Source organism: Vanellus vanellus (assembly GCF_965231255.1).
Source record: "Vanellus vanellus genome assembly, chromosome: 13".
Taxonomy (NCBI): Eukaryota; Metazoa; Chordata; class Aves; order Charadriiformes; family Charadriidae; genus Vanellus; species Vanellus vanellus.
The window spans coordinates 19,941,821-19,969,162 of record NC_138918.1 but is presented as its reverse complement, the minus strand read 5'-3'; the positions used below and the strand labels follow the sequence as shown (position 1 = coordinate 19,969,162).

General features: G+C 44.7%; 1 protein-coding gene across 2 annotated transcripts in view; it reads right to left on the bottom strand.

The window, feature by feature from the left end:
• Nucleotides 1-27,342, bottom strand: part of CTNNA1 (catenin alpha 1) — a 121,089-nt gene that overhangs the window by 4,242 nt on the left and 89,505 nt on the right. For both annotated transcript variants that reach the window (XM_082489781.1, XM_082489780.1), the window contains exons 11-16: nt 18,334-18,490; nt 12,665-12,865; nt 11,387-11,538; nt 8,266-8,376; nt 6,579-6,760; nt 5,688-5,793 (exon numbers count right to left, since the gene is read on the bottom strand). In XM_082489781.1, the coding sequence (XP_082345907.1) occupies nt 5,688-5,793; nt 6,579-6,760; nt 8,266-8,376; nt 11,387-11,538; nt 12,665-12,865; nt 18,334-18,490 (909 nt within the window). The remainder of the gene's footprint in view (nt 1-5,687; nt 5,794-6,578; nt 6,761-8,265; nt 8,377-11,386; nt 11,539-12,664; nt 12,866-18,333; nt 18,491-27,342) is intronic.

Below are 27,342 nucleotides of genomic sequence, written 5' to 3'. Positions count from 1 at the left end.
AGACAAAAGGGCTACGGGAAGCCTTTTGCTACCCCACGCCAGTCCTACAGTACCTTTAAAGACGGCAGCGAGTATGGTGGCCACCATCCCTTCTCCAAAGAGTACTGGGCCACCTCAGAGCTACTGGCACGCTCCGACTGTGTGAAGACCAGTGAATGAGGCAGCTGGTATGCACCGAACTCTGCAAACCCTTTGTGCACCAGACTCTTGTGCTGCTGCTGAATAAACCAAAAAGCACGCATGCCACGCTCCTGCCCTGGGCACGTAGCACCAGCAGCGCACCTACGGCTGCCTGCACCCGTAGATACCCATAAATACTCTGACCTCCCGACATCGCTGGCGGTGCTGCAAGCAGTGCCCAAGGACGATGGATTTTTTAACCAGTCCAGATATATTCACGATGGCAGAATCTGTTGCAATAGGGATGGAGGGGATATTACGGCCCGACAGGTCATGTTGTGGTGCCTGTGGGCGAGGACACCACGCTGACAGCGTGTACGGCTTCTGGCCAGAGCAGGAGGTTTAGAGCATACACAGAACACCTACAGCTTCAACATCACAGAATCCCAGACTGGTGAGGGTTGGAAGGGCCCTCTGGAGCTCCCCCAGTCCCACCCCCTGCCAGAGCAGGGGCACCTCCAGCAGTGGCACAGGACACATCCAGGGCGGGTTTGGAATGGCTCCAGAGTGGGAGACTCCCCCCCCTCTCTGGGCAGCTGTGCCAGTGCTCTGCCACCCGCACAGGAGAGAAGTCCCTCCTCAGGTTTAAATGGAACTTCCTATGGTCAAGTTTGTACCCGTTCCCTCTTGTCCAGTCACTGGGCACCACTGAAAAGACTGTTCCCACCCCCCTGGCACCCTCCCTTTAAGGATTTATAAGCACTGATAAGATCCCCTCAGTCTCTCTTCTCCAGACTGAAAAGCCCCAAGTCCCTCAGCTTTGCCTCAGAAGAAAGATGCTCCAGTCCCTTCATCAGCTCCGTAGCCCTTTGCTGGACCCTCTCCAGCAGTTCCCTGTCCTTCTTGACCTGGGGAGCCCAGAACTGGACACAGTGCTCCAGATGTGGCCTCACCAGGGCAGAGCAGAGGGGGAGGATGATGTCCCTTGACCCGCTGGCCACACTCTTCTTGATGGCCCCTAGGATGCCATTGGCCTTCTTGGCCACCAGGGCACATTGCTGGCTTGTGGGCATCCTCTTGGCCACCAGGACTCCCAGGTCCCTTTCCACAGAGCTGCTCTCCAGGAGGTCAGCCCCCAACCTGTACTGGTGCGTGGGGTTATTCCTCCCCAGATGCAGTACCCTACACTCACTCTTGTTGAGCTTCAACAGGTTCCTCTCCGCCCGACTCTCCAGCCTGTCCAGGTCATGCTGTATGGCGGCACAGCCTTCCGGCGTGTCAGCCACCCCTCCCAGTTTTGTGTCATCAGCAAACTGGCTGATGGTACACTCCATCCCTTCATCCAGGTCACTGAGGAGTATATTGAACAGGACTGGACCCGGTACTGACCCCTGGGGAACACCACTCGTTACTGACCTCCAACTAGTCTCTGCGCCCCTAACCACAACCCTCTGAGCTCTGTCAGCCACTGTTCAATCCACAGCACTGTCCGTTCATCTAACCCATGTGGTATCTCAGCCCAGCAGAGAGAAAACAGCTGTATTACATGTTGCATGTAGAGATGCCTCTGGACAGCAGGATGCTGAGCTGTGATCTAAGGCAACACAGGCACACACACTGCACTACAACAGGGAGAAGCACATCAGGCTGTGTAACACGGGCTGCGGAGATCTGGATGGCTTTATGGACATCTGAGCCGGCGTGTCCATAAACTAAAAGAAATCACATTTTAGGCCCAAGGAAGGTAATGAAACACCCAAAGTATCCGAAACTCTTACGCAGGCACGTTGCTTCCATCAGTGAAGTGAAACTCGTGAACAACGGAGCAGCAAAGCCTGCAGGTTAATTTTTTAAGCTAATCAATATCAGTCAGCAGTACAAGATGTTTTAGAGAAAGTCCACAAATAGCGTCGGCCAAGGAGCTAATGAAAAGCTGAAATTACCATTTTGGAAAATGCTCTCCATCTCCCAAACAGCTCATCTAACAAAGCAAACGAGCAGCACAGCGGCAGATTGAATTGAATGTTGACAAATGCACAATACGGCACGTCAGAAGGACCGCTAAACAATTGAAGGTACTTTATGGGTTGTGAGTTTATGGAAACCATTTAAGGAAAGACAGTCTCAAGGAAAGAGGCTGCCGCATGTTTACCAATGGCTGAAGGAGACAGCACAACATTAGTGGGAGAAGCAGTGGAATAGGAAATATTATTCGGTTGTATATATCAATATGACGTGAGTTGGAAAACCACATCCTATGCTGTGTGTGCTACTTCTACGAGCAGAATAGAGAATTCAGTTCAAAGACAGATGACGCTGAAATAGAGATGTAACACAAGATAAAAAAGAACAGCCACAAAAGGCACTGCAGATGCCTGTATGATCCCTGTCCTTTCCTACGCAGCAACGCTCAGATAAAAACCAAAATAACCCAAAAGGCAACAGTTTCAACACTGATTAAGAAAGATTACATTATTGGACCAACCTACAACAGCCATAGACACAAAACCCCCATCTGCAGAGCTCGCTTGAGAGGGTTCCCACAACACGGTCACGGCAGATAGCTGCGGCAGAAACAAACGTGTGTTGAGGGACGCCCCCACCTCCCCAAGCCCCCCCCAAATGAGACGCTGCTGCCACAGACTCCGTGGTGGTGGTTGGCGAAAGCTAAGCTGGCTGCTCCAAGTCACATCCAGGATCCATCCCGGACAGAGCAAACACGCACACACGTTGGCTTCCTACAATCCCAGCTGAGCCTGCGGAGAAGCAGAATCACCTTTTTCTCCCTTTTTTGCAAAGAAAAGGGGCAGGGAAAGCCAGAAGAGCTCTCCCGCAGTGTGTGCTGATTAAGCCAAGCACACAACCCCCATCCCCACACGTCGGGTAGGTGGAAGCCAGCACTCACAGAGACTTTTCTTCCTCCCACCGCATCTCCAGTTTCGGGTACAAACACGGCTGTGACAACAATTCACAACAAAAAGCCCCCGCCAGCCCTGCGTAATAGCGGGGCTGGGCAGGGTTTGGTTAGAGAAGCTGAAAGCAGGCGGTTAGGGGAAGCGGTTACCACGGCAGGACAGGCACGTGGCAGTGCATGCCAGCAGCTGTCACCCGGGACAGCCGTCTGCCTGTGCCCGCAGCGCATCCGATAAGGATCAGCCTCCGCAGCAAGAGGCGGCGGGAGCGTTTTTCGAGGAAGTAGGGCAATCCCCGCGCTTGCCCCCAGCTCCTTGCAATGTAACGATCAGATCTTGATGCAACCTCAACCTCTCACCGCTATCAAGGGAAAAAAAAGGACAAGAGGGAATGGCGTTAAGCTGCGCCAGGGGAGGTTTAGGTTTAGACATTAGGAGAAACTTCTACACTGAAAGGGTTATCAAAGAGTGGCACAGGCTGCCCAGGGAAGGGGCTGAATCGCCATCCTTGGGTGTATTTAAAAGCCGTCTAGATATGGTGCTCAGGGACATGGTTTAGAAGTGGGCCTGGATGAGTTAGATAATGGTTGGACTTGATCATCTTAAGGGTCTTTTCCAGCCGTAACGATTCTGTGATTCTAAAGCAACAGACTTTTTCTTCTGCTTTGTAAGTATTTCAACATCGGGGGAAAAAAATAATACAGGGCATCACTGTCATGCTGCAAATCACTTTCATTTGCGTTGTACTCATAACTTCTTCGTATTCCCCCATTCAAAACAAGCAGACTGCTGCTCTGAGTGAAAGATGGAACACCTTTGGGAAAACCTGCCGGCTGATGGCTAGACACTTTTCACAGACGTGAAATACCTTGGATAATAGCTTTTATGGTTTCAAAGGAAATGTGCTGTAAAACTGCCTGACGGCAGGAGTTAGGAGTTCCTGACACACTAACACGAGGGGTCATGATTCACCCGGTGTCACGTGGCAAACGGGAGATAAAACCCCATCCGTTTGTTAAAAGCCCATATTAGGCATAGGAAGGCATTAGCGCTCTGCTGAAACGGCTGCGCTGTACGTCCTCTGTAACTGTCAGATAGTCCTACATTAACAGATCACTACAAGTTTCTAAAGAGTATGTAAGCATATCTAATGAAATATGCAAGCTGAAAGTATTAGTAGAGTACGCAGCCGAGGGAAAAAAAAAAAAGAAAAAGCTATATTCTTGTCAAAATGACTAACTGTACAGTCCTGCTCATATTTATTTTCAAACACGTGTTTAATCTTTTACATTTTTAAGGACCTTACTTCTACTAAAAGGAGCCATTTAGTTTTCTTCTATATTTTGAAATGGGTTCAGTGCAGAAAACCGTATACCAAGTTTGCATAAAACATGTGAATTAAAGAAAAAAAAAGCATTGTAAACCTTCAGCCCAAGATCCCCTGAGATCTATAACACAAACTGCTCCTTGCTTCATTTACCCACGGCAGCAGCGCACCTGATTCTTCCAGAAATACGGTTGTCAAAATGCTACAGCAAGGAGACCCATTTTAAAAAGCACTTTTCGACTTTAGCCCCCCATCAAACATTTCTCACTGCATCATTAATAAATTAGGGGGAAGACAACATCCTATGGACGCAACATTCGAAGCGAGATCTGCGTTACAAAGATTTACTTCCAAAGCGGCAGGGTTTTATGTGAAACCTTGTATTATGGATCTCCATGCAGAGAAGGACTGGAAAGCAGGCGACAGCTGTACAAAAGAGTTTAGTCCATGATCTCAGACTTAACCTACCTGCATTTCAGGGTCTTTCTGGAAGGCAGAACATTATTACTAATGCTGATGTTTCTCTGCAATTTGGGTGTGGACCGAGACTGAAGGCGCTTTTGCTTGGCCCAACCCAGTTTCTGAAGTGGCTCAGGACGGGGCAGCTGCATTGCATAAAACCCCGAGCTGGCCCATACTCGCCCAATCCTACAGAATTCTTTTCAAACACTTTTGGACATACAGCACAACACCACACACAACAGCCTGGGACAGCAGAGAAATGCTGGGGTCGCTACGTGCCTTGCTCATAGTCTTCATCAGCTCTGACCAGGCAAAGAAAGAAATACTAGAGAGTTTTGACAATCTCACCATTCAGCCTATGAGACATGTGAAATCGTTAATATTAAAAAGCTGCCTCAAAAATAATATTCAAGGTTGTGCAACGGGCCACGTGCAATAATTACGGTGTTGCCTACGTGGTCTCGTCATTGCTTTGGAGAGCACTGGGCATACTCTGAGCATGAGAGAAGCGACAGGAATTCAGTTTCAGTCCTGTTCAGTTAGAGAAACTGGCCTAGATACTATGTGACATGAAGCAGTGTTGGCATGTAGCTACCTTAAAAAATGGTAGGTGCTTGATTTAAGCCAAGGAGCTGCTGGTGTTACTGCTGGACATATTTAGCTGCTGACACTGCTTAGGGTGGCAGGAGAGCAGCTGGAAAGAAAAGCCTAGAATTTTCCAGCAGCAAAGCTGGAAAATCAGTTAAAAAAAAAACCCCAAACCTCCAAACGAAACACATTTTCTTCTGTTCATCCTGTCTGCAGTACTAAAAGATCTCCTAGTGCCCATCTGTGCTGGAGGCTTATGAGAATGAGTTGTGACTTACGTGGTCAGCAATAGTCCGTCCCAGCTTGTCCATCCTCGACCCAGCCTCCGCAATCTTCTTGGCTGCGCTAATCACGTCTGACGTATTTTTCAGTGGACCTTTACCTCTGCAAAACAGAACAGAATCTACCTCCTAGCACCAGAAAACCCGAAGAGCGAACTCTATGTTGCTTTTCTCATTCTGTTCCGTATAGTACTGGAAGGGATTCCTCGCCCAAACTGCATGAATAAGATTGCACAGAAATGCGCAGGTGTAACCATCACAGCACCTTCATTTTCAAGACAGTTTCCCCCTTCCAGCCCCTCCCCATATTTAGATTAAATCTAGGAATAAAACCACGTTAAATTTTACTGGTTTAAGCAACCTAATGATGATAAGAGATAACGTTTTAGAAGACAGATTTGCAATTTTCATGGAATGCAATATCAAGTTTAAAAAATAGCAGTGTATAAAATCTGGTAAATGAATTTCAAAAGGCATCAACCCCCCTCTCTTTCTTTGGCAAATAAGTGTACGAGGAACTATTTCTGCAGTATAGCAATATCAAGGAGCCCATAGAATTTAATGTTGTAAGGAAGTGAGCAAATATATATATATATATATATATTTATTCTTCTTTTTCCCTTGGAACAAAAATCACCCTTAAGAAAGAGAGAAAGAAAGACAGGCAATAACTGCTGTGTATCTATAGATCAATTTAAACAGTTATTACCAGCCAGTCACTGCATAGTAATGCATCTCCCGAGTTAATACACAGACTTTAGCAGGGTAACATTTAAAGGAAATTATAAGTGAGACTCTTAAGAGTACTTGCAAAACATTTCATGGAAAGATCAGTACCCCAGCCAGTTCTGAGAGAAGGTGGCATGCGCACAAATTAAAAAGACTCACCTGGTGAAGTCTGTCATTTCCATCATAATCATACACATTTGTTTTGCCAGAACAATTATATCATTACCGCTGTCATCCCATTTCGATACTTCAGCATCCAATTTACTCTTTTCTTCCTGGAAGCTTGCGACTTGCTCAGCAATCTTAGCTTTTTGCTCTTGAGGGAGCTGAGCCATGATAGCCTGAAAGAGAGAGTTTTCTCATGTTGCCTTCTGCCCCCGCCTGTTGAAGGCTTTTTGGAACATTTCACTAATAACCAATTTAAGTCATTTAGATGAGGGATAAAACTTTAACAGCGATCCTCTACCTAGAGTTTTTACAGAACTATTTCCTTCTGTTTTGAACCAAAGTTTGTGCTCTTTCTTAAGGAAATGTGCCCCAAAAGACAAGTTTACATCTGAAACACGGGCACGATGAAATGGTTAGACACCGAACAAGTTTGCCAGATATTACCATCCATCAAAGAAAAACTGCATGAAGAGGAGGGACTTGCCCTTTCTACAAAATTTAAGAGTTTTAAAAGGAAGTTCCACTTGGGTATCTTTCGGTGTTGCAATGCACAGAAGAAATATTACAAGTCTCTTTCCTGCAAAAAGCTAGATGTGCTATTTTGAAACATGCATACTGAGGAAAGAGTAAGAGAAAATAAAGAGTATGTGCTTACTCCTGAATAAAATCTATTAGAGTAGGTTTACAGCCCGTAGGAGACTCAGTGCCCTTGCCTTCATAAATACTAGCAGCATTCATGCCTCCGGGAGCAGGGGAAAAGGAGTCTTCGGTACAAAAAAGCCTCTGGCACCAACCGTGCCAAAAGGTAAATTAGAAATGTCTGCATTTAAATAAAAGGGGGGAGAGGGATACAGGAATATAGAGAGTGCTTGCACAAGGAAGGAGAGCATAAAAAATACTCTCAGTTAGTGTAATTCCAAAGGCAATGCGACAGAAGTTTGATAAATAAGGCCTAGCTACTTCTTGCCTGCTTTCAGGCTAGAAGAGCCTTCACAAAAAAATCTTTTCGTGGCACTTTCCCAAGAGCGTAAATTGTTATCGATCCAGAAGGGGACACATGAAATAAAAACAACAGGTAAGGCCCGTTTTTCCTTCAATATGCTGATTTTAAGTTTTCACCTATTAATGATGACATAGTGCTTATCAATGCTTTCGTTTTTAACAGTCATAGGAAATGCAGGTAGTTTAAATGATTTCATCTTTGAGCTCCTCTCAACATTGTCTTGATTAAATTCTCAGTGGCCAAACACACACCAACACGTGAGCGAGGAGAAATTTTGTAGTAATTTTTTGCCCACAAACTTAGCATTTGTCTGTTGAAAATAACGTTAGTAAAATTGAATGATTTGCCCCACATCTCCCTGCAGAAGCTCACCTGACTAAATGGCAGTGCCTACAGCATCTGCGAAGTCAAAGTATAAAGAGCTCATCGGTATTAAAAGGATTTTGATCTTTCAGAACATCCAAAATAAAACACAGATGTTTCTCACATCCATAGACCACCACATGCTGCGTTTCACTTAACCTCCTTTTCAGAAGCAAAATGGAAATAAAGAATGGCACTTTTCTGATCCGACATTTTCACCACCACCCCCAAAAAGAATTAACCTGGATTTTCAAAGCAAGTGGAACTGTTTCTTGAAGGTGTGTCAGTTTTACAATTTTATTTCTTCCTTACCCTCGCGCTTTGTCCAGCAATGAGCTGATCATCTTCAGTCTGAATACTTGTTCTGCTTCGGACATCAAAATCCTCAGTCTCAAAGTCAGAATCATCCAACTCTTCAGGAGTCTGAGGAAAGAGTCAGTCAGTCAGAGTCAAACCATAGATTTCATGGCTCTAAAAATCAACAAGAATATTATTTTTCAAGCAGGCAGACTGGAAATAAGTGAACGAACAAATTACTCAATGTTTTCATCAAAAAGGTAAATGTAGGGACTGTGTCCAGCTTGTGAACATGTGTGATTATATACGCTTGACTGCTCATGTTGAATACCAAAGGGATCCCCAAAATTACATACCAGTAACTAAACATCTGAGATTTGTCAGGACACTAACGCACTCAAGATTTGAAACACAGAAAAAGTTTTTGCAAAACGAACAGTAGATTTGCAACTTGGTTAAATGTAAAAGCTTCACTTGAGATTCCAAAGCTAAAATTACACACAGCTTTAAGGCCTGGTTCAAAACCACGGATGTCGTCTTTAGCACAATTATGAATCAAAGCATCGACTAAATTAACAACAGATAAAATATATCGAAATTTATTCTTATCCCCCAGGAAAAGCTGGAAAATTTTAGCTAGTAAGGGCCAGATTTTATGCTGTAGGCTAAACACATCTGACCTAGTTCCTGCTTGCCTCGGATTTATTTTTGCTATTGCCAGTCTATAGCTGGCAAACTTTTTATAAAGCTTATCAAGTTTAAGCAGCATGTTTGTCAAAATACTACATCTTTGCCTAGAGTGGCACTTCATGACTATTTTGCAGAGCTGGATCAACAAAGGACTTCACCGATAAATGCAATAAATTGTGATTAACAGATAAGATGCAAGTAAAGTCCCTGTTCTTCAGATTTCTTTCCTATGATTTGAATTTTACAAACTTGTTCACAATACAGACGTCTTGTGACACAGCTAAAATAAAGATGGATATGAAAACTAGTTGCCAAAAAGCAAATGTGAGGATGCTGACTATCAAGACCTAGGGTAGTTCAGCCACCACCTCCTCTCCATGCTTTGAAGAATCACAGAAGCACAGACTGGTCGGGGTTGGAAGGGACCTCTGGAGATCGTCTGGTCCAAGCCCCCTGCCAGAGCAGGGTCACCTACAGCAGGCTGCACAGGGTCACATCCAGGCAGGTCTGGAATATCTCCAGAGAAGGAGACTCCACAATAGAGTAAAGAGTATATCCACAAAATCAGCATAAGGACATACACTAGTAAGCAGTTCAGTGCATCACTATTTAAGAAATTAAAAAAAAAAAGAAAGAAAACAGTTCTGCTGCATTTTTAGAAACTGTTTATGATTTTGAAGCCCTCTTCTCTGCCCATCCACCCCAAAGCCGAAACAACCTGAGGTACACAAAGTGTAATTCTGCCTCTCAGCCTGTCGTCAAGGGCAAAAACTCCTCTGGCGGCACCCAGAGATTGCCTGGGGACCAGGGAGGAAAGAGTTTTACTTCAATAACTTACAGATATAGTAAGATTTTAGTTTTGAAAATACACTGCATAAACACAAAAATTAGGTGTTTGAGTGACTTTTCCTTCTGGTTCCTGTAAAGAACAAGTGCCACCAGACAAAGCTGCAAGTGAATCAGCTCATTTGCCCCAGCCAAGCTTAGCAGCATCCCTCTGCGAGCGCGCGGTCCAGTCAACGCCCTGGAGAAGTGGCGGCCTGGTATCTCCATTTGGATGGTTCTCTTTTCCTAAATACATTCTACACCTTATAGCTCTTTGGACAACAAATACTAACAATTTGAACTTTTTTATAGGTCACGGATGTGTCAGCAGCGAGCTGCCGTTAGCTACTGGCAGCTGCAATAAAGCCGTGGCACCCTGACATCAGAGACGCGGCGCAAGGGGAAACGTCAGGATTCCTGGCATCACCAGCTCAGCTAATTACCGACGACGTGGAACTGCAGTCATGCTTTCATGTCCTGAATAACAAGGACTTTGGCAGGGGGTGAATCAAATTAATTTGTCTGCGTAGCAGGCAAGTCCCGATATCTTCATCTAACATTGGTTGTCTATAAATACTGAGCTCAAGTTTGAAAAAAAAATTATATGGAGAGCACATACGTGGTTGTCAGCTTTTCTTCTGGTTTTCCATGTGATTCTTCGCTTTAAGCAGCAAACATGGAATATACTATTGCAATGGTTACTATAATCGCATATATTCTGGGGCTGGACGTCCTCAATTTACTTATCACCAAAACGCCTCTGCCATGGTTACCGTTCTGAGAGATGAGGACAGTTCCTCCGCGAGGCATTTACGTTTGAGTTCGAGGGGTACAAGGAAAAAAGAAAAAAAGGAATAACCCCCCTACATTCGTTTTTGCTGTGCCTGGCCCCTGCCCGTTTTTACCATGCTAAGATTCAAGAAACATGCCCGTAGGTCAGCCTCAACCAGAACTTTCTTTTCTGCGTCCCTTCAATCAGCTGCAGGAGCCCTTCTGCTTCTTTCCTGCACGCCTCCTACCACTCTAACGCTGCCTGACCTACCAGAAATTAGGACTTCCAAGTCACACTCATCACACCTGAAAGCACAGAAGAGACAAAGCCTCCATGAACTGGTCCCTGTTTACCGAGGTTAGCCAATTAACAAATTACATGCTCTAGGAACTACAGACTGACCTCCACGAAACCTGTTTTTTACTAACTGCCATTAATTCTCAAAATTTACTTAATAAAGAGCCATCAGGTTTTATTTCTAAGCTCTGAAACCATGAAAAAGCATCTGTAGTTAAGAATCCGCTTGCTGTTGTTAAATCAAAGGTCACTGATTTGAGCACATTAACAAGCAAGGCATTAACGCGATATTACAAAAGCTGCGTGAAGGGTATTTAGCATCACAACTCTGGCTATCATTGATGCTCAGATCTGTTTAATGAATTTGAATCAAAACGTACTTCTGAAGTACTCCACAGAGTGATTAGCAGTTTTTAAGACTCAGAATGTTAATACGAGCTAAATTAAAATCTTACGCCGTCTGCTCTCAATAAAACTGATGCACGTCAGTTCAACAGAGGGGAGGGAAAGTGAGCAGAAAACCAGAAAGCTGTTTCAGTAAGATATGCTCACCCGGATCATCAGTACGGCTTTCCTGATATCTCGTATTCCATCGTACACCAGTCGCGACGCATCGATAAATTCGTTTTCATCCATTGGCTGCGCAGGGTCCGAACTCAGTGCTTCCACAGCAGCTTCTACTTGCTCAGTAAACCGCGGCATAACTGAATTAAGATCACAGAATAGCAGTCAGTCCCCACCCAAATGTCCATTTTCTGTGTGTGTATGTGCCTTATTGTTAACTATCGTTAACTATCGTTAACTATTGTGAAACTCCGCAGTGGTTCCATTTAAATTCAAAACATTTGTTATAGAAGGACACCAGTACTGTAGCTCAAGTCTTACATTCACTTCAATTTCTCTTTATTCTACTGCTATTTGTTTTTTTCCTCTTAGACAGTGAAAAGCTTATCACTCCCTTCTAATGGATAAGGAGAAAACACCCGGGCAAGCAGTCAGAATCTATGGGATAAAATATTAAGCATTTGTTGAATATTCCCTACATAGATGTACATAATTTTTGTGGGAAAAAATAGTATTACCACGACAAAGCCCAAGTTTAAGGCAGCAGTGGAAGAGGGCAGGTTGACACTGCTGTGCTTTGGTGACTCACTGCAGCCCAGGAAGAACATCCCAGAGCCATTTACAGTCCGTGTGTTTCTTCAGTGTCACCCCTGATTCTTCATCAAAGTTGTAATTAAAGGAAAAACAACAACTAGCAGTTGGCACAGCACTCATTGAAGCAAGCAGCATCATTCCTTACCCTATATGGATGTCACCAGCTAGTTCACAAGAAACACCCTAATTTATCATTTAGGGGTGGGTGACTACAACCTACAATATTTCTTTAACAGTTATAAAGATATTTTACGAAATTTACCCTAAATTATTACACATTTATTCTACTTGGCCAATGCGGCAGGAATCTTCTTTCTGGATCTTGGACGCTGACAGAGCCTGGAACAATACCGTGAGCCGTTCAGTGTAACTTCCAAGCCCTGACTCACTGTTTGGGACGCGTTCCCCGGCGTGTTCAGGTTCCCACAGCTCAGTCGGTGAGAGCAAGCGTGTTCAGGGAGACCTTGTGCACCGTGGAGTTTTAAGCCAGTCAACACAGCAAAATTACATTTCTCATTTTGCAACTGCTCTGCAAATAACTCCCACTAATTTTCATTATAGTATGTAAATGGAGTCTTTAATAGATTTCACAGGTACATTGGTATCTGGTTGCCCGTGCGCTTGTAAGCACTATGAATTCAGGCATCTGGGGAGTAACCAGAGGACTCTTACCTGTGTTGGACAGTAACTTCGTCGCTTCCAACACCTTCTCAGTGTAGACTCCAGGTTCGTAGTTATCCATTTCAGAAGTGACAACGTGAATGACTCTAGCAGCACGTCCTCGAATTGCACCAGCTGTGCGGTCTAACCCGTCAACATCTTTTTCTTGGAGAGCAATGACACACTTGTTTACATCTTCCAAAATATGATTCTCTGGTGGTAAAAGAAGGAGGATTTAGACGGTAATGTCTTCTTTTCTGTTGCAGTCATCAGGCATTGCAATTTCTCGGTTTGGGACCAGCTCTATAAAACCTCCAGCGAGATGCTGTAAAGCATTAGTTTTTAAGCTTGCTAGGAGCGGCAAGGAGCTGACCTTCCCAACCAGGCATCAGAAACCCCATCACTCCATTCACCTGCTGGCATCCACACTTCTTGCCCCTGTTTGTACTCAATTTTACCGACAGAAAACCTGAGTTCAGCTGAACTCTCCCCTAACGCGTTTCTTTCCATATTCCTCCCCTGGACTGCCAAAGCCCTTATCCCAAATATTTGCAAGCCACTCCCCCATCATTCCACGCTTGTAGGGCAATGAGGCGCCCTCCCCAGCGCCACACCTAATCCACTCAACGCTCTAATACACCGGGCCACTTGTGGCACGTTTCTAACTTCCTACACAGTGTTTTCCTACAGCCACACACATACCATCAGAGAATATTAAACTGTTAAGTCCTCTGTTCAAATTTAAGACATGTGCAGTGATTTATGCAGAAAGTGTTCCAGCGACAGAGTACTCATTGCCTCTTAAGAAAACAAAGAAAACACTCTCTTAAGAAAACAAAAAATAAAGCCAAGACCTCGGTTTATAATTTACTTTTAAAATAGACATTTTCTTTTCTATAGAGAGAGATTTTCCTCCATTTATCAAGTCTGAGAAGCCCAAAATGAGTAAAAAACCCTAAGAGATTTCTGAAGATGCCTAAAGTAGTTGGGTTCCTCGTTTGGGGAAACCTACCCGAAACTCTGTTAGCGACCTCTTTAACGTATCAGTACCAAGGCTTGGACCCTGCCATCCAACATCAGCATTTGGGCTGCTTGGTAAGAAACCAACTTGGAAACATTTCCGCTCTGTCCCTTAAAATAGTTTCCAGCGTTAGTTACCATTGACTTAATCATGCTGCACTGCCAGTGCGTGCCACTGCAGTGGCTTTTGTTCCCTACGCAGGTAGTGAAAGGGCCATTTTGCAAGAATTTGTAGAGATGAGAAGAACACAGAGTTGACTGAAAGAGGATTTGTGTAAACCGGCTGAAAGGATTGCTGCTGGAAGAGTCACACTTCATTTACATAAAATTAACAGATCCAGGTGCAATACTGCAAGACTTCTGTAAGCGACCTGGACAAAAAATACACTTGTGAAATACCTCTGAAGCAACTCAGCCTGAACGAGTTCAGCTGAGGGCAGAATGTGGCCCTAAGAGAGAGGAGCACAGGTTCATTAGCGATTTGACAAGTCAGTGAGCAGGCAGCTAAGGTACAAGAGCTTCAGCAAGGAGCACGCGGAGTTTCGGTATTTAAAGCAAGAGACAGACATCCCTGCAAGCTGCACCAGCAACAAGAAAAAGCATTGGCATCAGGCCAAAACACAGAGTGTTTATTGCTTGAATTCCTTAACGAATAAATTAAGCCACAGACCATCTAAAAGCCTCTTTGGATTATACGAAATTTAATAAAAGGCACGGACAAAATGAAGATGAATATTTCAATCTCTGCTGATCGTTTAATGTCTTTTGCGGATGCGAAGTGGCCAGAAAGACACTTGCAGGGAAAGATAAGCCCCCACCGGGCAGTCCGCAAGGGGCCCGCGGGAAGTAAGGCACTGTTGGGTGCATCCACTCTGGTTACACTCTCCACTTGGACGATAACAAATCAGATTTGACACTGTTCTGTGTGCTTGTATATACACACACTGCTACCTGTCCTACAGGCATATGGACTACAAGTGTCTGGCACAAAATGCCATCTGCTGAGGCTGGGGTGGCAGAGCTCAAGAAATGCTGACGCATGGGTTCACCACCAGCACCTTCGGGGACGTGATAACACCGTCCTGCATCAAAGCTAACAGTCCTCCTGCTGCTGAGCTGGAGAAAAAGCTCACAGCAATAGAACAGAACATAGAATATAACACAGGCAACGGCAAAGGGATCTTGTCCTACTGAAATAACTATAGGGAAAATACGGTGTGGCTCGGCAACAAGGTAAGAGGGTAAGAGGAAAGATATTTTTCCAATAAATATGATTTTTAGAGCAAACAAGGAAATACATAAAACTGTGAAAAGCTAACAGAATTAAAAGTGCCCCACAAATCCTCAATCCACCCCCACCAAACACCTTCCACCTCCACCCACCTCTCCATTAAAGGGATTAAGAAATCCTTTTCCAAACCTCCTAAGAAGTCTGCGAGGGAGTCTGGGGGCTACAGGAGATCAAGACCCAAGAGCAACAGTCAGGAGATAAAGCCACAGATGCAAAAATGTAACTCTGCTTCTCTGCCGCATCCCCAGTGAAAGGTCTTAGAACAATTCCCAGGCTGGCCCCTCTCTTGACAAAAGACACTGGAGGAACCCGGTCAAGCTGCAGCGCCAGTAGACATGGTTATGGAACAACTGCTTGAGAGTTCCTACACTTGTAAATACAGTATTCAGCCTGTAATGAAGAAGGACAATCATCGGGCCCACGCAATATTCATCCGGAGGCTCTTAAGACGAAATAGCTCCGCTGTGATGGGCAGTCTCTGGTGTAAACCTCTGGCAATGGCAGATGAACAGAAGGCAGCAAATGGAATGACTTTTTTTAGAGGGTTTCAAAGGAGATCCAGGTAATTTCAGAACATTGAATTTGACAATTACACGGTGCTATCAGCAACTGCTCTAAAGAACAGAGATAGTGGGCATACAAACACACCCAGAGTGCTTAGGGAAGGCACTCAGGAGAGGGGTAAGAATTACAGAAAGTATAGAAGAGCTTTGAAATGAGGAATAATGAAACAGGCAAAGACTCAGCAGTCAAGAGAGAGATGACTGACTTAAGTGTGCGACAGAAGTCGGTACATTTACAAACAGCATGAAGAAAGCAAGTAGGGAAAAAACCTCTTCACCATCTACTACAACCAGGGGCCTCAAATGAAGCAAACAGGCGACACTAGAGGTTCTTCACACAGAGCACAGTTAAGCTGTGAATTTTGCACAGGATGATGGAGATGCCAGTGGTTTACAATGGTCGGAAGAGCAACTAACACAAGCTTAAATGAGAAAAATCTGTCAAGGACTGTTCAGCAGATAGCACCTCTGATGCTGGAGCTCCCTGAGCTGCAAATCACTCGTGGTTCAGAGTGTGCGGGAAGGATCTTCAGCCTACAGGACTCCTCTGTTATTAATCTCCCACGCACTGACAATTAGCCATCGCTAGACCGTTGTCTGACCTCGGCAGGGCCTTCCTCATGCTATGCCCTCCATAAAATGTTGCAACCTGCAAGCTTATCTGTAACGCTGCATTGAAGTATCCTTATTCTAGCACGTTATTCTGCTATTATCTAAATCCAACATCTCTTCCATCAAGCCTTTACTTGTGCATAATTAATACAATTCTGTAGCACAAGCTGAACGATGAAGCGTACACAGCACGACACGTTGCAGGACCGTGCTATTACACACACACAGACCCACAAGGACACTTTTTAATTCCGCTTACATCCCAGTTAGTAACTGATAAAACCCTTCTATGCACAAACATCCTAATAACCCCAAACGGAACCTGGTATAAATCATACTTGTCACGATGTTATCCGAAGAGATGTTTAGACTTTTAGCAGACAAATGGGAGTTGTGGCATTTATATGGAAAACATTTATCAATGTTCAAACAAATAATATTGAAAGCAATAAATATTTTCCTAACGTGTCTTTGAAAACGCAGCACATACAAATAATTGCTGAATGCACTCGAGCACGTGAAGTAGTCTCAAACCACAGCATTTCCACGGCATCATTTTGGGTGGCAAGCACACGCTGGAGGCGAGCTCTCTCCAGAGGCAGCCTCTCACCGCCGCAGAAAAGCGGCGCTCCCTCCTTATTGCCAAGCCCTTGGAACTCTTCAGAGCAACGCAGCAGTGGGCCGACACCATACCCCGTCCCCATCTCCTCGAATGACCTATACGAGGACGGAGACCGTTCAGTTCCAGTGGCTCGACCCATTTGGAGCCACACCTGTAAGTGAAATACAGTAAGGCAGCTTTGTACCGACTGCGCTTTCACAGCCTGACAGCTCCTTCGCTTTAAAATGGTTTGTACGCTCGTGGGCAAACTCCAAGCGGAGCCGTGGACTTCAGCACCCAATTCCCTCTAAATGTATTTCCCCAGAAATAGGCTCCTTGCAGCTGTGCAATTTCAACCACTGCCGCCACGACGAGCACGCAGACACAAGGAACACGGACATTCAATTGCCTAATAAGTTTAGTACTCATCGCAAGGCGAATTTTTATTCAGAACCCAGGGAACCACAAGATAACGTGTATGAGAATACAGGTGACTCGCCATAGAAACATTACTTGGTGGGGTTTTTTGTTTATTATTTTTCTTTCTTTTTTTCTAATATTAAAAAAAAAAAGAGATGGTCTTTTAATTCAGTCCTGCAAGTTTTTGTCTATGTTTCCTAGATACGTTCACCTGGTACTTCTGATGCCATACATCTTCCTGTGAAATCTCTCTTTACAACCAGAGTTTTTAGGTCACTCGAGATGCCCAACCCTGTTTGCCTCAGGAAACTTAGACCCTCAGTCTACAGTGGTAATTTGGGAGCGCTACTGCAGACACAATTCACATGGTTGTATCACCCTGTCCTCTGACTAGAGCAGAATTAGAGGATGTGGAAATAAAAACGCCCCCCTTATTTCTAGGTCACAGCAGCTAATAGTGGGTCTTTATCAATGATGCTGATAAAACAAATTATCTTGGCGAGCACTTTGCCAAATGGAATTATTAATCTATTATAACTATCTAAACTTTTTTAAAAACTTCATTAAAGGTGACATGGTTAAAAATATTCACAGACCATCTTCTACAGGAACAGTTTTTATTTTAATTAACTTGTACGACCGTAGCTTGACATTCATTTTTGTTTACAGAAGAAGAGCCTACGGTGAATTGAGGGATCGTCTTTTTTGATAGTTCATAACTTGAACATAAACATATTCCATTTCCCCTGATGTTACCGGTGAGGTTTGTATACAGCAGCTAGACGGTAATTCATCGGTAGTTCAGCTAGCAATTCAAAATCTTGAGACATAAAGTGTCTTTCGCTGTGTTTAAGCCGATCTGTCTACTGACATGTAAATACATACATTTATGCATGCACACGCCGTAAGTGCAATGACAGGTTTCTAGAGTACCTGCTGAACTAAACTATCACCGTTTTCACGCTATAAAAATACCTCTTCTCCTTGTGCCAAGATCTCCTGCTCTGTTTTCACACCTCGCTCAGCAGAAGATGACGCTTGCCAGGTGATGCGTACCAACACCACTCCTTCCATACGCCCGAGAAAGCTCCAGAATCCGTGTAAAAACCACCCAGTTTCCAGGAATAAGCTCAGTTACAAGAATGATTCTTTCTGAGATCAACCCTCTGATTACCTGATACGGCCAGGAAGTCATCAATGGAAGTGATGTCATCGACAGCATCCGTCAGCACGCGGACTTGCTTCTCCCACTGCTCTTTGAAGAGATCCATGTTTTCCTGAGCCAGCTTGCTTTGGGGTTTAGCAGCCAGAGCCAGCGCAGCGTTAATGACCTGCAAAACACCTCCGAATTTTTAAAACATACCCTTCACGAAACAATTTGTTTCCATATGTTTATCCAATGAACTCAACAGCGACCAAAGCAAGCTTAATAAGTTTTCAGGAACACAATAATGTTTATTCTGTCGCTCTCACATCCAACACATACCTGCTGCCACGTTTATTATGGTTAGTTATTACATGCAAGAACACTTGGCAGGTATTCACACGAGGTAGCTTCACCTTTCTTTAACAGATCGTGTTAAAAAGGTGTTGCTTTCTGAGCGCAGGTTGTGTTGTTAAATATTTTAGACAGGATGACACTTAGTACACTGGAGGCTGCATTTCCTAAGCTACTCGCCAGAACTTGAGAAAAAAGGTCAAAAAAGGATTAAGCTTACACAGACTGAGGTAGAAACAATATGCAAATACAAAATTAAACATGAATTTTGTATTTATCTTCTTTTCCTTAAAGCTATACTCTGCACCTTGCCAGTAATTGTTATGGTACCTGTTATGGCTGTGGAAGAGCCAAATTAGCCAGGGAACAGGAGGAGAGGACACTATTTGATGCTCTTCCTGAACACCCCCTTACTAATTTTCTTCAAACCCTGAGACTGTAATTTACTCCAGATCCTTGTTTTTTTCAGCAGAACAAATGCCACGCATACTGCTGGGTAACAGAGTTTATGCCGTGCCAACTAATTGGTCAGTGAAATGACCAAAAAAAGCCTCTTTGGATGTGGGAAGAAAGCAACCTCAAAAACCTGCTCCTGTTCTTGCTGCGCTATGCTCCAGCAGAATGACCTGGAAGCATGTCAGGCGTGATGAGAAACCATCCGCAGTCAGACCAACAGGACAATCCTAACTTTATTTTCAAGCACCTGAGAGTTACAGCTAGTTAACTTACAAGTTCAATGTGTAATTTTGCTTCTCCACTTTAGGAGCGTATTAATTTTCACAAAGTTGCCGAACAAAACACGCAAGCACCAGATGTTCCCAGTTTTCCAAAATCGACTTTCTCTATCTCCTTCATTTAAAAGTGTCACAAAGCATTAAAAAAAATATATAACTCACTAAACATAGAAATGATGGTGATGTCAAACATATCACGATGGCACTGAATGAATCAGGCAGGAGAAGGAGGCTGATTCACCCAAGGGATGCTAGAAATTAGCAGCGACTGCGGAAAATCCACAGAAAAGCCATCCTGCTCTCCACGCTACCATTCGGCCCCTGGAGATGGAGGCTGCAAAGTCTGGGTCACAAATTAAAAGGAGCTTGACAGGCTTGATAACGCAGACAAATGCGAGAAACAATTTGGCACGAGCGGCGATGTCTTCAGGAGACCTGCGGGGATGAAACACGCCTTTGAACCCTGGCGATGGCGGCAGTGCCCCCGTCCTTCGTGAAGAGCGTAGGGTCCTGTGCTGCTTCCCACTCCTCAAACCGGACCCTGAAATCACTCCGTCCATGTCGGCAGCTGCAGGAATCGGGATGGCCCTTCAGAGAGAGACCTGCTGCCAGCCACGGTGAGCGCTGCTCTGTTACCCTCACGCTAGCCGTTAAGATCGTGGTTCTCAAGCCCTGAGAGTGCCCCAAAAAAGCCTTGCAACCCCCAAGAAAATGACGTTTGAAAATTTAAAATCAAACAGAAACAGAGGTTTTGGAAAGGGAAACCCGTCCTCTGCTCTTAAGCTCTGCTTCTTAAGTCTAGCCGACACCGTTTCTGGCCCCAGTCTGATTGATGTAATGAATTATCAATCAAAATCTAGATATCACAAGTGTCCTGGAAATAAAAAGGGTAAAACAGACAACGCTCCAGAAATTTGCTCTCCGCTTTTATCCTGCTAGTAACCTACTGAGAGAGAGAAGATGGTGATAGCAAGGGGCATGCCATTTTCTCCCGCTCTCTTCTAGCCACCTTGGCTAATATCAGAGATGAAAACATCCTTTAAGCACTGAGGCAGGTCAGCATCAATGCCGAAGGAACATATGGCCTGTGTACCTGCGTGATGTATGTCTGGACAGCAGCAGCTGTCTGAACAATTAATCTTTGTCAACAGCACATGTCCAATCCCAGATGCCCACGTTAAGCAACTCTTCACACGTAATGGAAGAGCTGTCATGGATAGAGGGCTCTGCAAGTGCTTGAGAAACTCAAACAGGGTTTGAGTTACCAAATCTAAATGCAGGAGGCACAACCTGCACCATCCTCCTCCAAACTGGTAGCTTCTACAAAAAAAAAAAATCCTTTTTTTTTTTTTTTTTTTCCAGTAAAAAACACATGGCCAAGGCAAACGTGTTTTTAAAAAATGGCCAAGCAAAACTAGCATGGAAGGGCTCCCTTACGAGCAGACGTGTTTTGCGTTTGGAAAGCAGCCAGCGGCGGTCGAGATGGGGACAACCCGGTGGGGAAATGGAAGGGTCTCGAGTGTCACTGTGAAACTAAAGACAAAACTACAGCTTAGGAAACCCACACAGGTACACGTGTGCTCAGGAAGAAAATCAAGACACCAGATGCAGCTCAACAGTCCTTTTTTTGTAGCACATACTCTCTCTCAGTGTGCAAAGTGGTTCCAACGTTCCATTTTAGCAGGGGTGATGAGATCCTTCACTCTGCCAAATCTGTACAGCTTAGTAGTTACCTGGGTAAGTTATCCTGGACATGTCTCACACATCTGCTTGGGGTAACGCCCCAGCGATTGCTGACAAAACCCCGCAAATTATCTATTTGAGTAAATACGCCCTTACACGATGGCTGGTATCCACTACAGAGTGATTGATTTATTTTCCAACAGATGCTTAGATAGACATGGGAAAAAGAGAGGGATGCTGGATCTTAAATAGTCTGTGGATGTAGCAGAAATAGGATTCCTTTATTCTCTAAAAATGAACACTTGGGGGGAGGGGGAACGGACCGATTAAAGTTCGCTATTGCTTCTCCAAAAAACATGAAGCATTCATCGAGCAATTAATTTAAAATATGAGTAACTCTTACAGGAAGGAGATACATATGTATACGCATAGTTAAAAAAAATAAGCAGCACATGGCCAGACTACCTGAAGTGCAGCTACTTCCATATAAAATATTTGGCAAATTCAGGGAAATATTCTGTATTTCAGAGTTTTTCAAAACGCTGCCAGAGCACTGTGATCGCAATGACTCACTGAAGTCGTACAAAGAAAAGAACCAAACAGGGACATTTTGAGACTATCCAGAAGGAAATGAAGCATGGCAAGAAAACACACTATTTTTATCGGTGCTTTGTTTCATGTAGTAATTGCAACGTTCAAGTTAGACAGCCCTACGCTCGATAACGCGGTTCCAGCCAGTTACTTGGAGCTGCTCTCCTCTGCCTCGCAGCTTCCCGCAGCAGCAGCCAGGACTTGGCAACTCACCCCCTGAGATCGGGGAGGCTTGGAATTCAGAAAGACTGGCAATAATGTCTCAATCTGTAGCTCAAATCCTCTTCTCATGTCTTGCATGGGAATAACCTGGTTGGTTTGTTTTTTTTTTTCTCACCTAGAATTAATTTTTTTAGGCTTAATTTAGGATGGCTTTAAGCCTCACCTTTACAGCTGCCCATTTGAAAGACTGAGAGATGCTAGAAGAAAGCTTCTATACATGGTGGTGTTCCAACAAAGAACAGTTTTGAACACTTGGCTGGCATGGCCAAAGGAAGAAACATCACTTGAACTTCACTCCTGTTCAATATACTCCTCAGTGACCTGGATGAAGGGATGGAGTGTACCATCAGCCAGTTTGCTGATGACACAAAAGTGGGAGGAGTGGCTGACACGCCAGAAGGCTGTGCCACCATACAGCGTGACCCGGACAGGCTGGAGAGTCAGGTGAGAGGAACCTGTTGAAGCTCAACAAAGGTGAGTGTATGGTACTGCACCTGGGGAGGAATAACCCCACGCACCAGTACAGGTTGGGGGCTGACCTCCTGGAGAGCAGCTCTGTGGAAAGGGACCTGGGAGTCCTGGTGGCCAAGAGGATGCCCACGAGCCAGCAATGTGCCCTGGTGGCCAAGAAGGCCAATGGCATCCTGGGGGGCATCAAGAAGAGTGTGGCCAGCGGGTCAAGGGACATCATCCTCCCCCTCTGCTCTGCCCTGGTGAGGCCACATCTGGAGCACTGTGTGCAGTTCTGGGCTCCCCAGGTCAAGAAGGACAGGGAACTGCTGCAGATGGTCCAGCAAAGGGCTACAGAGATGATGAAGGGACTGGAGCATCTTTCTTCTGAGGCAAGGCTGAGGGACTTGGGGCTTTTCAGTCTGGAGAAGAGAAGACTGAGGGGGGAATATTATCAATGCTTATAAATCCTTAAAGGGAGGGTGCCAGAGGGATGGGAACAGTCTTTTTTCAGTGGTGCCCAGTGACAGGACAAGAGGGAATGGGTACAAACTTGACCATAGGAAGTTTCACCTAAACCGGAGGATGGACTTCTCTCCTGTGCGGGCGGCAGAGCACTGGCACAGCTGCCCAGAGAGGGGGGGAAGTCTCCCACTCTGGAGCCATTCCAAACCCGCCTGGACGTGTCCTGTGCCACTGCTGGAGGTGCCCCTGCTCTGGCAGGGGGTGGGACTGGGGGAGCTCCAGAGGGCCCTTCCAACCCTCACCAGTCTGGGATTCTGTGCGAGAAGAAAGCTGTCACCTATTCATTTTGCATTGCAATCCCTACCTGTTGAATCTTAACATAGACTCCGTGCAGCACTTATTTTTTGCCCCAGCCTTTTTAATAGGGCCTTTTTGCTCTTTACAGGAGACTCTTTCTGCAGCTGGTTTAACTTTGCTCTGGTTCCTCGAGTATTGGTTTTAGGATGCTACTGCGCCATAACAAAGAGGAGTGTTTCAGTTTCAAAAGCTCCAAAACAAACATCCAGTCCTCTCCCCTCCCCCCAGTACACCCCTTTTCTTTACAACCAAAATATCTGCACTTCCTAAAAACAAAACCCAAGTGAGATGTTTAAATAAAGATCTTGATTTATGAGCTCTCTTGTGGCATTGAGGTAATGAGTTGTAAGGTAGCTCATGGCCTTCAAATGTAGGCTACTTTGTATTTGTAAAAAAAGGCATAAAAAATAAAAACCAAAAATCCCAACGCTAATAACACAGGCACCCACCCACCAGCTATCAGCTCAGGAGCAGAGAAAAAAGGGACACCCACAAACCAAGCCCCAGCTGGGTTGTGAACACCAGTTTTATTCTGGAGTGGGTGCAAAGGAGCTGGTCAAGCAGACAGCAGGATCAAGTTTGCTTTGGGAAGAAGATCCGGGAGCGAGCAAGGGCAGAAGCAGCGATCTCAGCTTCGCCTTTCGGAGCAAGCTCAGTGCAAGGCGGAGTGGAAGAAGTTTCTTATTCAACCTGCCAAAACTGGTACTTCCACGCTGCAGTGTCCCTCGTTGGCTCTATCTTATTGCTGCCCCACAGAGCGCTCCTGTAGCAGGGGAGAGCTATTTGTAAGGCAGAAGCACAAGCGCGATCCTCGGCTCATAGCTTTCCAAATGCTCAAACGAATTTACATCCTTACCATCCAAGCTGCCGCACCAGCTGAGCCCGATCGGGACTCCCCCTGCTCAGGTGGATTTTAACACCTGTATTTTTCTGTATTAAAGAAAGCATAGCTTGCTTACTGGCAGTTTGTAAGACACCGCTCGTAATTTAATTTTACATATGCCAGATAGCAAAGTTACCTCCAGTGTTCACCCTCCTCATGTCTCCTTCCCTGCTCCTAACTGCATTTTGCTCTGAGTGGGGAAAAAAGGTTCATAAGCAGGACATTTAAGTCGCTTCCAGTTACGTCCAACCCTAAGTTGGCATCCACATGCCTACGCGTGCTCACCCCCTGCACACTCCAATACAGCAAAAAGCACTCTGCAGACTCTGATGAGCTGAAATGCCTGGAAGCAAAACATACAGAAGATTGTTTTGCACTTTCTCTAGCTGTAATGGCAGTGACCAGCAAGTGTACAGAGGCTGATGCACCAAAAGGAGGAAAAGTTTGCTTTGATTTCCAATACTTTGTTCCGATGTATAAAAGGCACTTTGAGCACTTTCCTTTCCTGCAAGTTACGCACAGAGCGAGTGGAGGCATCTCTGTGGAGATATTTACTCCTGTTGTTACAGCGCTATAATGACCCACAGATACACATTTTTACAGGAATAACATGACTTTTTCCAGTTTAGCATCTACTACTGTCACGGGATTTACTATTTGCATATTGTGTAGTATAGATAATTACGCTATCAACTTCCCTGTATGTGAAAAAGCATTTTCATTTGTAGCTGAGGACTGATATTATGGTACCAGTCAATGTAGAAGCTGCAAGAATTTTGATGCTGTTTGTTTTGGTGTCCATTTATGGTGCTTCACTGTGCATTTCACTGACTCCCAAGTGCTGAAGCTTTGGGGGTTTCACAGACTCTGTGTCTTTTCTGGAAGCTGTTCTGCTACCGCACTCCACAGAGCATCCTATGCCTGCCATGAACACATAGGGTCCTTACACACCGATGGATCGCTTTCTACAGAACTGAATCCCTTTCTCCTATCTTTGCTTCTTTTTAATGCATCAGTAACTGCTTGAGTTTCTAATATTGTTTCTTTGATGGCCAACTCCTGTCCTTTGCTGGCTCTTCTTCCCAGCAAGCCTGCACGATACAAAACTGCAACCCAAGTGTTAAGTTTTTATATAAAAGCATTTCTACTCAATGCCAATAAAATGTTTCAAGCACCTGTAATTAAACAGTCTGGAGATAGATCTGCTAGTTAGTACATAAAAAAAAAAATATCTGTCAAAGAGAAGAAAAAAGGGGACAATTGTTCAATATTAAGTCTTTACTGGAAGGAAAATGAAGTTATCTCTTTCTCCAACAACCACCAGGGAACTGGCAGTAACTGGGGACTTGAGGAGAGCAAGTCTGCCAGTCACATTTGGGTTTGGTTGATTTGAGGGGGTGGATTGGAGTGTGGTTTTTGTTTCTCTAAGATGCTGCAACTTTTAAACAAAAGGTTTTGTGCTATTTAGAACGTCCACATGGAATTCCTTATGCTTTGGTATTTTGTCTGGCCGTGTCAGTAGGTGTGATCAGCATATGTAACCAGCTGCCTCATCAGAAATCTATAAGCAGCAAATGGCTCTTGAAGCATTTCAAAATTGGAATGTAAGGATGTGGAACAGCAATTATTAAAACAAGAAGTTAATATAAGAGCCAATTTATTTTTATAAAACGTGCAATTTAATCCAAGAATTATCTGGAGTCTGTTTAATGGGCACCACTCACTTGACTGTGCAGGGGACGGTGAGCTACGCCGAACACTGTGCTACGGTGGGTATGGAGCAAGCATGGAATGGAGAGGAAGAGACATCCCCTGCTGCCCTCCCAAGGTTTCTAAGGAGGATGAGCTATCGGGACAGCAGAGGAGAAAGGCCACCAGCACCAGCTCAGGTCTGCCCTGCAGCCCGCTGCCCAGAGGATGCTCAGCCTCAAGGGCAACCAACGGGCTCCAGCTTTCGCTGGCAGAAGCACACGCCACACCCCATGGCAATTCTAATCCATAATTATTTTCTAAAACTCCCAGCCTGACCACAATTTGATTAGAAGTCTACAGATGAATTTCACAGAGGGTTTAAAGAACGAGAAAGTCAACAAATAGCTGGTGAAATCAGCTGCAAGTGACAGCAGACTGTCACATCAAAAGGCCGGAGCAACAGTCTTCCTTTTCAAGAGCTGTACTGGGGCATTTTCACTGTTGCTTTCTAAACACCTACAGTTTGTATGATCAGAAACACTCCTATGGTTAAGCTCTCTTCTCAGACATCTTTATTGCAAAATGCTGTTACAAAACAGCTTTTGCAGGCTCCCAAAGCAAGTACTTCTTGGAAACGCAACTCAGAAGCCGGAGTTACGAGCAAGGATCCAGGTTTTCAAGTCGAGATAAACAAAATCTTTCACTAATTTACCATTGGCAGGCTCTGTGTTTAGCAAGAAGGCAAAGAAAACTTCCCTCATCGCTCTGCTAGGCAAATGGAAGCACAGGCAACCATTCCAAGCGTTTCACAGCAGTATGCTTCCATTTCCATTATGAAAGACATCTTAAGCATTTTATTTAAAAAAAAAAACAACCAACCAAACACACATTTAACTGTAGTGATGGAGGACTTTTGTTCCTTCATCTTAAGCCACTATAGACGGGGCTGCTTCCCCCACCACCTAGCAAGGCACAAAGCTGCAGGACCGCAGGTAACTGCTGGACAAAGTTGTTTCATTTTGATATACAGACTTTCAGCAATGTATCTCCTCAAAAAAAAAAAAAAAAAAAATATTCAGGCAGGCACATAAGTCAAGGCTTCATGAAGAAACCCACCTGTGACCCCCTAATGCTGCCTTATTTCTCCCCTGTAAACCCAGGCTAGCACAAGGCACCCAGCCGGCTACTACAGAAGCACAGCTCTTCCCAAGAGTTCCTCCTGCACCGTCAAAAAGGAGCTCTAAATATCACATTGAGTCTTCAACTTTGCATTAATTTCAGCGTTAATTGGCTGGGGATTCAAACAGGAAGGATGATGTGACTCCTGAGGAAGAGCTGATTTTCAGTAACACAGCCACACTAAACAAATTTAACCGCTTGTTTTCACAGAGGCTTTTCAAATGAAAAGTTTTCTACATCTCTTTCCTCAAAGAATTAAATTTCAAACCTGAGAACATCTGAAGCCGTAGATGACATTGGCAATGAATGAATTCTTGTCCGTACCGTCAAAACCTCCAAGGTTTCCCCAACCAGTTTGAAGTGTTGCATGTTTCTTATATCCGCTGCTGTCTCAAAAAGGCCAGTTATGGCAAGCGATCGAATAACTGC